The 15984-nt window shown below is 35.1% G+C and overlaps 1 protein-coding gene across 3 annotated transcripts in view; it reads right to left on the bottom strand.

Annotated features, from left to right (window-relative positions):
* The window catches only part of LOC123314442 (large neutral amino acids transporter small subunit 1), a 439580-nt gene that overhangs the window by 240142 nt on the left and 183454 nt on the right, over window positions 1-15984 (bottom strand). For all 3 annotated transcript variants that reach the window (XM_044899734.1, XM_044899735.1, XM_044899733.1), the window contains 2 exons: window positions 12897-12990; window positions 12790-12834 (listed from right to left, as the gene is read on the bottom strand). In XM_044899734.1, coding sequence (XP_044755669.1) covers window positions 12790-12834; window positions 12897-12990 — 139 coding nt within the window. The remainder of the gene's footprint in view (window positions 1-12789; window positions 12835-12896; window positions 12991-15984) is intronic.

Raw genomic sequence — 15984 nt, 5'->3', positions numbered from 1 at the left:
TTTTTGCTGAGTCTGCGTTCTCTTGATTTTTGACTTTGTCCTTCAATAGGGTTGGTGTATTTTCCTGGCCGCTTATTGAATTGATGATGTTTATTTGCTTTTCTTACAGATTCTACTTCCAAAGATAACGACGAGCTGGACTCGTGGGTGATGACACTGGCGTGTTGTTCAGAGTTTTCAATCGTCGCACAAAATTTTATTGCTCCATCTAAATCTATCTGATCATCCTGTAGTAACTTTTCACGAAGAGTTTGATTTTGTAATCCACAAGTGAAAATATCTTTTATTAGGCTATCCTTCAAATCACCGAAGTCACAGGAACGTGCCTTGTTTTTCAGATCAGTTTCATGTTGTTCAAAATTGAAGATAATCGAAGCGCCGTTGCTAGGCCTCAACTGCCTCATGGACCAGTTGCCTGGGGTTTCGCGAGAGATATGGCGAGAGCCATATCCAAAGAATTCAGGCCACTGAAAACAAGTTGCTACGATGTGCAATAGATGCACCCTGGTTTGTCAGGAATAGACAGATTTATAGGGACCTAAAATGGGAAACCATAACGGAATTCATGAACAGAAAAGCAGAGAAATTATTCGAAGCAGCGAAAAACCATCCGAATAAAGAAATCAGGAGACTAGTGGACTACGACCCAGAGGAAGACAAAACGAGAATGCGAATTTACCGAAGGAGACCAAGAGATCAATTAAGAAAAGATTAAAATAAGAACATAAACTTATTGAAAAATCCAATAAAGTGGATAAACACATAAATGCCAGCACGATAGTGTGCGAGAAGAAAACCGACTAAGAGATGAACGGTTTTTAGGCAAATGCCCGGAACCAATATTCAAGAGGCAGTTAAGGGTTTTTAGTGGGTCTCGAGCTCAGGAGAGTGAGAATCCCCACACTTGTTCCCCCTCAGGAGAGGGTGGTCCGTCTGACTTGCAGATTTTCCCCCTGCTACACCAACAAAAAAAAATCAGAATGGAAGGCCCGGTTGGCGAAACATCAAGTAAAGCTTGCTCGCCAGTTTCAAATTTTGAAAACTTTCTCGTATTCCGTTTGGCAAAGAAACAACCGGTAAATTACTTGTAATTTTCTGTGAAACTACTGCATTGAAGTTGTACTTGAGTTATACAATGAATGTACCAGAAATTTCATAAGAACATGTTCTTCACGGAAATTCCAATAGGTTGGTCATTGCTGCAGTTATATAATTAATTTGTGAGCGCGAATCAAGAACCAATCTACAAGGGTGTAATTGTCTCTTATTAACGTCTTCGTAGTAGCTAGAAGTGCTGCTGTCTTGTTCTTATAAGAACTAGAATGTGACAAAGCCTTATTGTCGTTATGACCGAAATCGGATTTACTGGTAGAGGGGTAGGTAGTCATTTTCGTGTAATAAGGTGTTATATGTTTTACTCGAACAGTGTTTGTAAACTATTTTGACTAGGTAATTGGAAGTATTATATGGATAGAAGCAAGCATAACAAAACCCCCTTTTTTTGATAAATTCATGTCTCCTTCTGGGAGTTCATGAATTACCTTAAAATTAGAATCATCATAACAACAAGCACAACGTTCACTTAATGTTTTATATCTTATTTTCGTTAAGAATTGACATTATCTTCACGGGGTAAATCGTGTTGTCATAGCGATACGTTTCTCTGAATATTTCAAAACATATACGTTAGATTGTTTGGTTTAGGAGGCTTGAAATCAAAACCTGTTCCCACTAATTGAGAAACTGAGCACTTATTACTTAAGAACTCAATTGAGTCCTTGAATGAAGGGAAAACACTTCCCAAATGTTTCTCTTCGAATTTTTCTTTCAATTTATTGTCTGATAAACCTAATGAAAATTGAAGGAAAACGAAATCACTTAAGTCGATTAATCTCATATTTTAGAAGGCGTTAACGTTCGTTTGTAGAGTTTCACAAAGTTCAGAAATTGTAACTCGCGAATCGTTTTTCAAGGGTGTTAAATTGAATATTGTTTTCGAATAATGATTGGCAATAATACGTTTATTAGTATATCGCTGTACTAATTGATTATACGTCAATGAATAATTTAGGGGAGAGAAACGTATTGTCTGTGCAAATTTTAATGCAGGACCCCCTAGATGATTCATAAGAATTGTGAATTTTTCTATATTCGAATAATTTACGTTATGTTCGGAAGCGTCAAACATAGAGTGAAAAGCTGCACAATTTTCCCTACGTCCGTCGAATTTTGGCAATTGAATATCTCGAAGAGAAAATTCTTTTCTCTTACTTGATTCAGACGATAGAGTTTGAGCAATCGGTGCTTGATATTCAACAGAACATGCTAAAATTTCGTAATAAGAAGTATCAAAACTAGACGTTAATTCGACGGCATCGATGGCGCATTCTTAATATTTACTGCTCAATAAATCTAAATCATCTAAAACTCCATCGAATTTCATTTCAACATCATTAATTTGCAATTTTTGAGGAAGATTTATTTTCTCCAAAACCTCTTTTTAATTCCAATTAGCTTAAGGAAAAGTACTCTTTCTTGTTCACTCTTTTCCATTTTCATTATTCTGAGAAGAAAATCGAACAAGTAAATTTATATCCACAAAGATAATGTCAACCCAGATGTTTACAAGATAAGAATGTTGTATGTATGACAATAATTTTCGGTTTCGGTGAAATAATTCGTTAAAGAGGTAACTTCTAAAAAAAATAAAACTGAAATTGGAGATTGTGAATTTATTAATATAAACTGACTATTTCAATCCAGATAACCACGCTCTACTACCAAATTTTTATGTTAAGAATAAATCGACCGTATATTTCTTGTGGTAAATAAAGGAAAAAAATTTAGATGAAACCAACATTCAAAACTCAGCACTTGGTGGCCACCTTGCTAAATGCTTTTGTCTTGCACAGAGAGCTGGCGTGCGGCAGCTTAAGATATATAAAGACTCTCTTCATGAGAAACTTGAACTTTTAAATGTACAGAACGACTGGGACGCTCTGGCAGAGGATATATCGCAATGGAGACGTGTTGTGAATAGCTACAGCGTGGACTCGGACAGACGTCGAAATCCATCAGCGCAAGGAAATTTTGAATGTCCTGAATGTGGCAGAGTGATCACCTCGTGAATAGGTCTTTTCAGTCATCGAAGGACCCACCGAAGATAGTATCTGTGTGAAGGTTTCAACTCTGTCTATTATGTAAGGTAATCCTTCTGTGTAACTTTTTATACTCGACATCGAGTTACATCAATATATATACACTGCGCAAAAAAATTAACGCACATTATGGGAATCTCAAATTTATTCTACAACTGGTGTGGTGGTGTTCTCAATGATAATTATTTTTATCAGAATTATGCATGCAGTTTATCCTGATATCTAACATTTTCATTGACTTCAATTTGTTTCAGAACTTTACATTTTTTATCATAATTCAGTTTTTGTTTCTTTTGATTAAGTTCTATTCTATTATCGAATTTTTTGAATTTTATACATTTAGGCTTAAGATAGTTTTCAGTAGTAGGTAATACATCTCTTAAATTCCGTGACATCAATAATTGTGCTGGTGAAAAACCACACTCTAAAGTACTATTTCTATACATAAGCAAAACTAAGTTTAAATATTCTTTTTCCTCTAAAGCTTTGTACAACATTTTTTTTACAGTTTGTTTTTGTCTCTCCACCATTCTATTTGACTGAGGGTAATTGGGGCTAGAAGTTATATGTGTGAAATCATACATCTTAGCAAAAATCTTAACTTCAAGAGAATTGAATTGAGGGCCATTGTCTGAAATTAATATTGCCGGAATACCTAATCTACTAAAAACTGACTTTAGATGTATAATAACAGTTGTTGAATATGCGTTTTTTTCTAAAAATATCAATTCAACCCATTTTGTATAATAATCAGTTACAAGTAAATACATAGTATGTCCTAAATATAATATGTCACATCCTATTTTGTACCAAGGTATTTTTGGTATTTCATGGTTTGTCAAGGGCTGTCTTTGTTGAGATACCCGGTATGTTAAACAAATTCTACAATTAAGAATAGTATCTTCTATCTGTTTACACATTCCTGGCCAATAAAAACAATTTTTTGCTCGACTCTGACATTTCTGGATACCGAAATGTCCTAAATGAATTTTCTGTATAATATCTCTCCTCAATTTATTATGAATAATTAACTGCTGTCCTTTGAATAATAAGCCATTAGTTTCTATAATTTCAGCTCTAAATTTAAAATAAGGTTTTATTTCTGAAGGAACACTAGAAATTTTTAAAGGCCATCCGTCTCTGATCATATTTTTTAATATTAATAACTCAGAATCCTTCGATGTTGCTTCGATCAGCTCTTTAAATTTTTTATCTGTCATTGAAAAATTCATATTAATTGCACAAACTTCTAAATCATCGTCACTATTGTTTTCCACACAAGTATTCAAAAATGCCCTAGACAATGCATCAGCAATATAAAGATCTTTACCGGGTTTGAAAACTATTTCGAAATCGTATTTCTGTAATTGAATCATTATTTTCTGAAGTCTCGAGGGACATAATGTGAGAGATTTCTTAAAAACACCTAGCAAAGGCTTATGATCACTTTCCACAACAAATTTACGACCGAAAAGATATTCATTGAATCTTTCACATCCGAACAGAATAGCATAAACCTCTTTTTCGATTTGAGCCCATCTTTTTTGTATCAATGAATATATTAACAGCATGCCCGGAGGTGTACTTTTTCAGAATTCAATAATTGTCTGCATGCCGTTAATATATTCATTGATATTCAATTCTCAGACATTAATTCCACTGCTCATCTTTTTTGTGTTTCTGTGAGTGCCCTGGAAGCATATGCACAAGGAAGATTATTTTGCAAAATACAAGCACCAACACCATCTTTCGAGGCATCCACAGAAACAACTACAGGTTTATTCACATCATAAAATTGCAATACTGGAGCATTAATCAACAAATTTTTCAATTCATTGAATGATCTCATGTGCTGCTCGTTCCACTCAAAAATCACATCTTTTTTCAATAATTCACGAAGGGGATAATTCTTATTTGACAAATTAGGGATGAAACGACCAACATAGGTTATCATTCCTAAAAATCTATGTACATCATTCTTATTTAGTGGAACAGGAAAATTTTTATTTGCAAAAATTTTATTCTCGTCTGGAAAAAATCCACTACTGGTAATTTTATGTCCTAGAAATTTGATTTCACTCAAACCAAATCTACATTTTTCTTTATTGAAAGTTATATTATTTTTCCTCAATCTTTCAAAAATTTTATTCAAACGTATGTCATGTCTTCCTGTGTACGCCCCCACACTATTATATCATCCACGTATAAATCTACACCCTCTATGTCAAAAATATTTTTGATTCGCTTATGAAAAACCTCAGGAGCTGAGCGAATTCCATAAGGAAATCTCAAGAAACAGTATCTCCCGAATGGGGTTGAGAACGTACACAATTTCGAACTTTCTTCGTCCAATTGTATTTGCCAAAATCCAGAATTTGCGTCTAATGTGCTGAAAATACATGCACCATTCATGGAATTATTTGATCAATTGTCGGCATTAGAAAAAATTCCCTTTTTATTGCCCGATTTAAATCGGCTGGATCCAAGCAAATACGTAATGAACCATTCTTTTTTCTCACTACTACTATTGAATTTACCCAATCTGTGGGTTCTTCCACTTTTCTTATAATATTCTTTTTTTCCAAGTCAATTAAAGTTTCTCTGAATTTATTAAGTATCGGAATAGGTATTCTCCTGGGAGGATGTACTATAGGAGTTACATTCTCATTTAATTTGATGTGATATTGTTGTTTAAGACATCCTAATCCCGCAAAGAGATCTGAATTTTCATTAATAATTTTCCTGTAATATTCTTGATTGTTTATTTCAGTATTATCATTTAAAGTATCCTGTTAAAAATTGAGCGAAGCCCTCCTCCGACCTCTCTCTAGTCTTCGCTCCTGACCAGCTCCGGTGGCCGCGTATGGTACTCCGATTCGGCGGTGCGCTGGTTGAACGACGCAGCGGCCCCACTTTCAGTGTTTTTCAGGAGTGAAAAACCACACTTTTACACATATTTTCTTAAGACTCTCTTTGTTAGCTCCGTTGAATTAACTTCGCGCTGCTATCAATGTGATTTTGTAACACCTCATTTTAAGTTCACTTCTTTTAGTTGTTCTCAATTTTTAAGTCTTCTCGCACAATCCTGGTGCTAAATTGTTCTTCTCATAAGGTAAAGTACACTCAGACTCCTCAACATTATTAATTACTCCATTTTCATGATAATTTCACTCTGCTGAAATAAGTCCACGTGCAAGAGATTGTAGAATCTTGAAATAGATTCAGAATCCTTGCGAGCACTGCTCAATTGAAATGTCTTCTCAACTCAAATCGAACTATTGTCCTCTCAAAACTATATATTTTATCATATTTCATAATTTATATAGAGTTTCAGACTTCTCTAGATCATCTCACATGAAAATGGGTATGTAGCACCAGGATTGAAACTTCTCAAGTTCATCTCTATAAAATTGATATCTGATTTCCTGTCTTCTCTTAACACTCGTTATTATTAGAATCAGTTTTATCATTTTTATAACACCTCGTATGATCACCTCTTATACATATGACTAATTCATGGTGTTGAGTTTCAGATGAATGAATCCTCATATTCTCCAGGGTGGACCCTGGATGTAGCTGTTTTCCACAGAACAGGATATGCACACCTCAAGTTTCGTTAAGCGATCAGTGATAATGCTCGATACACCTCGACCTAGGCTCCACCCTGGAAAGTCTGCTCGAGCACTCATGTCTACTCGCTTGGTATGGTCTACTCTTTATAATATGTACTCTCATTGTTTCTCTTCTATATTCATTCATCGGACTCAACATGCATGTTAGTTTTCTCAGCCTTAAGCACATCTCAAAATCTACGATTAGAGATTTATTCAACTCAGTACTCTCATGACTTCTCTTAATTTATCAATTGTTTCTTCTATTTTTCTGATGAACGTTCTAATCGTGCTTACTTGTAAGCAGTTCGTCTCTGTAAATGCTGAATTCATTGATACATTTTCGCACTCTTCAAGATCATCTCAATGTATATGAATTATACTATGTTCTTCTCATATTAATTATGATTGTCCTTTTCATTTAATTAATTATTATCGAACTTCTCATTTAATTAGAATTTATTGCCCTTTTCATATTATTTTTAATATTCTAGTGCTTCTCAAATTCATTAATTCTGTGCTTCTCATTTAACTTGTGCTACTCTTGTTCTGCTCATACTTACATTAACATTATTGATCAACTCAAATTTAATGTATCGATTTCTCGTTGATGATCAGACTTAGACATTGCAGTTTCACCTCGGGCCTATTTCTCTGTACTCTCGCGTCTTCTCTTTAAAATTCAGTATTCTAACCTTCGCGTTTTCTGATAGAAAAAGGAGGCTCTCGCAATTAATTTTCAATTGATTGCCCTATCACTGTGTAACCGTTGTGTTGATATTGAATTTATTGAACTCCTCAACGTCTAAGTCTGACATCAAGTGACTTCTCATTTGAACTGCTCTGGACCATCTCTTGTTTTTTAATTGGATATTGTCTCTCTGAGTTTATAGATGTGGTTAATATTAGTTGCTTTTACTGTATTAGCTTCATGCAGGTGACATATTCATTTTATGATTGTGAATGATACTTAATAAATGTTTTTATACCATCTCCAACTCAATTATCTTTCAATACAGTCCACTTCTCTTTAATTACAAAATCATAACACCCTCGATTTTTTAACATATCCACTCGTTTCAACAAATTCAAATCAATACATGTATTCAAGCCGAGAAGACACGGAAAATCGTCCTCAACCACAAAAAATTCTAATTTATGACTGTTTTCTTTATACTGACAATTCAAGAAACATTTTCCTAAGATTTTTAAGTTATCATTTGTATATGATTTTAGAATTTTATCACTTTCCAATATTAAATCAGAAGGAAAATTAATTAGTTTCAATATTTTCATTGATATCAAGTTCGCTTGTGCTCCGCTATCCAGTTTGAATTTTACAATTTCATCATTTATTTTTATCAAGACATACCAAGAACTATCATTTTCATTGACATCGATATTCCCTATTTTCACTTAAATTCACTGTATTTACATTTCTTTGTTGGCACATTTTTGAGTAATGATTTAATTTTCCGCACAAATTGCAGTTTTTCCGAACGCAGGGCACTGGTTTTTTCCATGTACTCCGCCACATCGATAACAAATTCCATTATTTTTGCTGAGTCTGCGTTCTCTTGATTTTTGACTTTGTCCTTCAATAGGGTTGGTGTATTTTCCTGGCCGCTTATTGAATTGATGATGTTTATTTGCTTTTCTTACAGATTCTACTTCCAAAGATAACGACGAGCTGGACTCGTGGGTGATGACACTGGCGTGTTGTTCAGAGTTTTCAATCGTCGCACAAAATTTTATTGCTCCATCTAAATCTATCTGATCATCCTGTAGTAACTTTTCACGAAGAGTTTGATTTTGTAATCCACAAGTGAAAATATCTTTTATTAGGCTATCCTTCAAATCACCGAAGTCACAGGAACGTGCCTTGTTTTTCAGATCAGTTTCATATTGTTCAAAATTGAAGATAATCGAAGCGCCGTTGCTAGGCCTCAACTGCCTCATGGACCAGTTGCCTGGGGTTTCGCGAGAGATATGGCGAGAGCCATATCAAAAGAATTCAGGCCACTGAAAACAAGTTGCTACGATGTGCAATAGATGCACCCTGGTTTGTCAGGAATAGACAGATTTATAGGGACCTAAAATGGGAAACCATAACGGAATTCATGAACAGAAAAGCAGAGAAATTATTCGAAGCAGCGAAAAACCATCCGAATAAAGAAATCAGGAGACTAGTGGACTACGACCCAGAGGAAGACAAAACGAGAATGCGAATTTACCGAAGGAGACCAAGAGATCAATTAAGAAAAGATTAAAATAAGAACATAAACTTATTGAAAAATCCAATAAAGTGGATAAACACATAAATGCCAGCACGATAGTGTGCGAGAAGAAAACCGACTAAGAGATGAACGGTTTTTAGGCAAATGCCCGGAACCAATATTCAAGAGGCAGTTAAGGGTTTTTAGTGGGTCTCGAGCTCAGGAGAGTGAGAATCCCCACACTTGTTCCCCCTCAGGAGAGGGTGGTCCGTCTGACTTGCAGATTTTCCCCCTGCTACACCAACAAAAAAAAATCAGAATGGAAGGCCCGGTTGGCGAAACATCAAGTAAAGCTTGCTCGCCAGTTTCAAATTTTGAAAACTTTCTCGTATTCCGTTTGGCAAAGAAACAACCGGTAAATTACTTGTAATTTTCTGTGAAACTACTGCATTGAAGTTGTACTTGAGTTATACAATGAATGTACCAGAAATTTCATAAGAACATGTTCTTCACGGAAATTCCAATAGGTTGGTCATTGCTGCAGTTATATAATTAATTTGTGAGCGCGAATCAAGAACCAATCTACAAGGGTGTAATTGTCTCTTATTAACGTCTTCGTAGTAGCTAGAAGTGCTGCTGTCTTGTTCTTATAAGAACTAGAATGTGACAAAGCCTTATTGTCGTTATGACCGAAATCGGATTTACTGGTAGAGGGGTAGGTAGTCATTTTCGTGTAATAAGGTGTTATATGTTTTACTCGAACAGTGTTTGTAAACTATTTTGACTAGGTAATTGGAAGTATTATATGGATAGAAGCAAGCATAACAAAACCCCCTTTTTTTGATAAATTCATGTCTCCTTCTGGGAGTTCATGAATTACCTTAAAATTAGAATCATCATAACAACAAGCACAACGTTCACTTAATGTTTTATATCTTATTTTCGTTAAGAATTGACATTATCTTCACGGGGTAAATCGTGTTGTCATAGCGATACGTTTCTCTGAATATTTCAAAACATATACGTTAGATTGTTTGGTTTAGGAGGCTTGAAATCAAAACCTGTTCCCACTAATTGAGAAACTGAGCACTTATTACTTAAGAACTCAATTGAGTCCTTGAATGAAGGGAAAACACTTCCCAAATGTTTCTCTTCGAATTTTTTTTTCAATTTATTGTCTGATAAACCTAATGAAAATTGAAGGAAAACGAAATCACTTAAGTCGATTAATCTCATATTTTAGAAGGCGTTAACGTTCGTTTGTAGAGTTTCACAAAGTTCAGAAATTGTAACTCGCGAATCGTTTTTCAAGGGTGTTAAATTGAATATTGTTTTCGAATAATGATTGGCAATAATACGTTTATTAGTATATCGCTGTACTAATTGATTATACGTCAATGAATAATTTAGGGGAGAGAAACGTATTGTCTGTGCAAATTTTAATGCAGGACCCCCTAGATGATTCATAAGAATTGTGAATTTTTCTATATTCGAATAATTTACGTTATGTTCGGAAGCGTCAAACATAGAGTGAAAAGCTGCACAATTTTCCCTACGTCCGTCGAATTTTGGCAATTGAATATCTCGAAGAGAAAATTCTTTTCTCTTACTTGATTCAGACGATAGAGTTTGAGCAATCGGTGCTTGATATTCAACAGAACATGCTAAAATTTCGTAATAAGAAGTATCAAAACTAGACGTTAATTCGACGGCATCGATGGCGCATTCTTAATATTTACTGCTCAATAAATCTAAATCATCTAAAACTCCATCGAATTTCATTTCAACATCATTAATTTGCAATTTTTGAGGAAGATTTATTTTCTCCAAAACCTCTTTTTAATTCCAATTAGCTTAAGGAAAAGTACTCTTTCTTGTTCACTCTTTTCCATTTTCATTATTCTGAGAAGAAAATCGAACAAGTAAATTTATATCCACAAAGATAATGTCAACCCAGATGTTTACAAGATAAGAATGTTGTATGTATGACAATAATTTTCGGTTTCGGTGAAATAATTCGTTAAAGAGGTAACTTCTAAGAAAAATAAAACTGAAATTGGAGATTGTGAATTTATTAATATAAACTGACTATTTCAATCCAGATAACCACGCTCTACTACCAAATTTTTATGTTAAGAATAAATCGACCGTATATTTCTTGTGGTAAATAAAGGAAAAAAATTTAGATGAAACCAACATTCAAAACTCAGCACTTGGTGGCCACCTTGCTAAATGCTTTTGTCTTGCACAGAGAGCTGGCGTGCGGCAGCTTAAGATATATAAAGACTCTCTTCATGAGAAACTTGAACTTTTAAATGTACAGAACGACTGGGACGCTCTGGCAGAGGATATATCGCAATGGAGACGTGTTGTGAATAGCTACAGCGTGGACTCGGACAGACGTCGAAATCCATCAGCGCAAGGAAATTTTGAATGTCCTGAATGTGGCAGAGTGATCACCTCGTGAATAGGTCTTTTCAGTCATCGAAGGACCCACCGAAGATAGTATCTGTGTGAAGGTTTCAACTCTGTCTATTATGTAAGGTAATCCTTCTGTGTAACTTTTTATACTCGACATCGAGTTACATCAATATATATACACTGCGCAAAAAAATTAACGCACATTATGGGAATCTCAAATTTATTCTACAACTGGTGTGGTGGTGTTCTCAATGATTATTATTTTTATCAGAATTATGCATGCATATGTTATCCACTTTCAACGGTGATATTATCAGATTTTGAATGTATTGGCTCCATTCTAAAATCAGTTGTTCTCGATCAATTCTAGTGATCAATAGTTTTTCTTTCGTTTGATTTTCTACACTCGATCGCTATGCAACGCGAAACACGTAATTTGACCCAAGAGAAATGTGCCCAAGCGGTAGTTTTGCGAGGATAAGGGTGGACATACACAAGAATTGCAGAAAGGTTTGGAGTTTCCCATACAAGTGTGTCCAGAATGTTGCAGCGATTCAAGGAGACAGGTATGAATATCCGAAGACCAGAAAATGGTAGACCACGGGTAACAACTGCCATTCAAGAACGTTACTTGAGAGTTTCTTCGTTGAGACGACGGTTTGCAACCGCTCGCCTCCTTCAAATTCAGCTTGAGCAAACTCATGAGGTGCAAATTAGCACTCAGACGATAAGAAATCGCCTCAGAGAATATGATTTGAGGCCTCGTGTCGCGGCAAGAGACCCAGTTCTTACTTATCAGCATTTCAGTATTTTGAAAATTTATTTATTTTTTATTTCTCTTCTTTCACATAAGATTCGGTGAAATCCTGAATTCTTCTTCCATTCAATGTGTCTTGTTTCGTTCAAAACCTTCCCGAGAGAACATAAAAAATAAGTTATAAAGACAATGTAGAGTTAACTTTCATTAAAATTGAGATTTTCAGAATGTGCGTTAATTTTTTTGCGCAGTGTATATTCTTTCACACTCAAAAATTATCGTTTTATTATTGTAGATATAAGTACGTTTTTATGTCACGACGTCGTTCGCGATATTGCTTTCTTCACATCTCTTCGGGGACATATGGACATGATGGAAAGCAAGAAATATACAGTCGTTCCCTATGTACCCGCAAGCTTTCGACCCTTACCAATCTAATCAAATTATAAACCTATCTGTACAGAGGTATATTCAGCAGATTGGTTCTCTTGCCCTCTAGAGCATCATAAGGAAGCATATTTGGACATTACGAATTCTGCCACTGTGCCAGTATTGCTTGTACTTCAAAAAATTCACTTGAATTGTATTCATTTCACATATTTTACGAACAGAGTTTATGAACTTACCTCACAGGATCCTTCAATTCCTCTATGATAAAGTTGAGATAGTTCCTGAAAAAGACATCATTAGCATAAAAATTAAATGTTGATTTCAGAAGTGGGATTCAACTCACCATCCGTTATAAGCAAATAGGCCTGAATAGAAGGACAATGCCAAAGATGTGACTTCGGTCTTTGTGTTCAGAAACGTGAAATATTGGGTCTGACCTGCGAAAAAAAAAGTGATCAGTTGGTAAAAAAAATTCAACAAGAATTATTCATATAATAAAAGCACTTATCGTTCCTAATATCAATAGAATAGGTGAAGGTATCAGTCACAAGGAACTATTTATGTATAATTTATTCAGCAGCAACGTTTCGGGAAATTTATTCCCTTCCTCAGGGTAAAAACAATTTACCTAAATTAGTAATGGGTAGCATGAGATCTGATATATGAACAAACTACAAAATTACTCTTAACAAACAACACAATATAGAACAAACATGATGATCCTGTATTACAATTGAAAAAACAATCAACATTCGAAACCGGAACATAAAAAACCGAGGAGAAAATTGCACAAGCTCACCTTGTGAATAAGAAATTACGATGTGAATCATTTGAAAAAATTCAAATTCGTGGAGAAAATAAAAATAACAATTTTCTTTCATTTCGGGGATCCAAACAAACTCTCTGACGTATCGGTCGCAGGTTCATCCATTCGAATGTAACACAGAACTGCACCAGATAGAAAATGATATGTCATGAAAATTATAATTTTATTTCTTTAATCAGATTCGAATATACGATGTTCAATGAACCTATATCAGACGGCGCATTGATTGAATTCGGGTGTCTCTTAATGAAATGCATCTCTTTGAAGTTACGTTTGAACCAATTGTTCTCCCTGGTCAGAATTTTCAGCTATGTGAAGCTGGCACCCCCAAATGCGAATTTTGAAACAAAAATTTCAGGGTCGTTTGTCCATCGTAGGTCCACGTTTGTCCACTTTTTTTTTTCATTTGTCCAGGCACCGTTTGAGAGATATGGGAAAAAACTATTTCTGTGCATTTTCTGAGCAGCACCCCCAAATTGCAAAAACGTTTTTTTGATGGTTCAGATTGTTTGTCCAACGTAAGTCCACTTTTGTCCATCCAATTTTTTCATTTGTCCACCCACAGAACCGTAGAAATCAACCTTTTAAAATTTTGGAAAGTGTGAAGTTGGCACCCCCAAATGAAAATTTTTGAACCAAAATTTCAGGGTCGTTTGTCCATCGTAGGTCCATGTTTGTCCACCTTTTTTTTCATTTGTCCAGGCACCGTCTGAGAGATATGGAAAAAGAAGTTGTTGCGGTGCATTTTCTGAGCAGCTCACCCAAATTGCCAAAACGTGTTTTTTATGGTTGAGATCGTTTGTCCAACGTTAGTCCACTTTTGCCCACCAAATTTTTTCTTTTGTCCACTCACAGAACCATAGAAATCAATCTTTGAAAATTTTGGAAAGTGTGAAGTTGGCACCCCCAAATGAAAATTTTTTAACCAAAATTTCAGGGTCGTTTGTCTATCGTAGGTCCATGTTTGTCCACCTTTTTTTTTATTTGTCCAGGCATCGTTTGAGAGATATGGAAAAAAAACTTTTTTCGGTGCATTTTCTAAGCAGCGCCCCCAAATTGCAAAAAAGTTTTTTTGATGGTACAGATCGTTTGTCCAACGTAAGTCCACATTTGTCCACCCAATTTTTTCATTTGTCCACCCACAGAACCGTACAAATCAACCTTTTAAAATTTGGAAAGTGTGAAGTTGGCACCCCCAAATGAAAACCACCAAAATTTCAGAATCGTTTGTCCATCGTAGGTCCATGTTTGTCCACCTTTTTTTTTCATTTGTACAGTCACCGTTTGAGAGATATGGAAAAAGAACCTGCAGTTCTGAATCTAAACTCGCCAAAGTGTGTTCGGATTTATTATGTTTCGATTTGGATCTTGTTTTTGAAATTGAGAAAGATCTATTTCCTGATGGAATAAAATTGAACGAAATTCCTGTGGATATTGAGGTAATACATAAATGTATGCTAGGCGGGGTGATTGTCCATTATTCTCAACACTTTGTCGTATTTACAAGACGGGTTACAGGAACTTGGACAAACTGCGATGATATGTCACTAAAAGTGCAATCAGTTAAGGACAATATTTTTGTATATCCAGTCATCGCCATTTATATCAAATGAGAAAACTGATAAATTAATATAGGTACTCGTAGTCTTGTCCATATTTTTCGTTTCAAATAAATAATAGAAAGGAAAACAGATGATTTATTTACCCATATATTCCCCATAAATTGAAAAACATCAACAAATCCTTATTTGCAATTTTTGAATTGTCTATTGGAGGACTTTGATAATTGGTTTTCTTACCATTACATTACAGTCCATTCCATTTGCGAATGGTACCTGGACAACTGAAGAAATTCGTAGACAAATATGACCCGCGATGCAACAACGTTATTCTCAATAAATTCGCAGTTGTTGGTAAAATTACGTATAAAAAGAATATATTTGCTTTTTTTATCAATAAAGCATATGAACCAATGAAAGTTTTGATTGGACAAACGTGACTTTGGACGAACGATTCATTTGGTAAAAAATATTCATTTTAGCAACGAAGAATTTTGATTAATCAATTTTTCATCCCATCTTGCTAATGGAGTCTATACAAATGCAAATGATGCCAATATAACACCTTTTTTAAATGTTTTTTATGGTTCTGCGAGTGAACGAATCAAATAATTGCCTAGATTGTAGTGGAATTGCGGAAAACGCCTTCCCTCAATAGGGTGAAACTGCTCAGAAAATGCAATGGAAAAATTCCCTTTTTTATATCTCTCATACGCTCCCTGGATGAATGAAAAAAAGGTGGACAAACAAACCTACGATGGACAAACGACCCTGAAATTTTGGTTCAAAAATTTTCATTTGGGGGTGCCAACTTCACACTTTCCAAAATTTTAAAAGGTTGATTTCTACGGTTCTGTGGGTGGACAAATGAAAAAATTGGGTGGACAAATGTGGACTCACGTTGGACAAACGATCTATACCATCAAAAAAACGTTTTTACAATTTGGGGGTGCTGCTCAGAAAATGCGCTGAAAAAAGTTTTTTCCCATATCTCTCAAACGGTGCCTGGACAAATAAAAAAAGGTGGACCAACATGGACCTACGAT

This window comes from Coccinella septempunctata, chromosome 5 (genome assembly GCF_907165205.1).
Source record: "Coccinella septempunctata chromosome 5, icCocSept1.1, whole genome shotgun sequence".
Lineage (NCBI taxonomy): Eukaryota > Metazoa > Arthropoda > Insecta > Coleoptera > Coccinellidae > Coccinella > Coccinella septempunctata.
The sequence above is the reverse complement of the archived record's forward strand: the minus strand, read 5'-3'. Positions and strand labels throughout refer to the sequence as shown.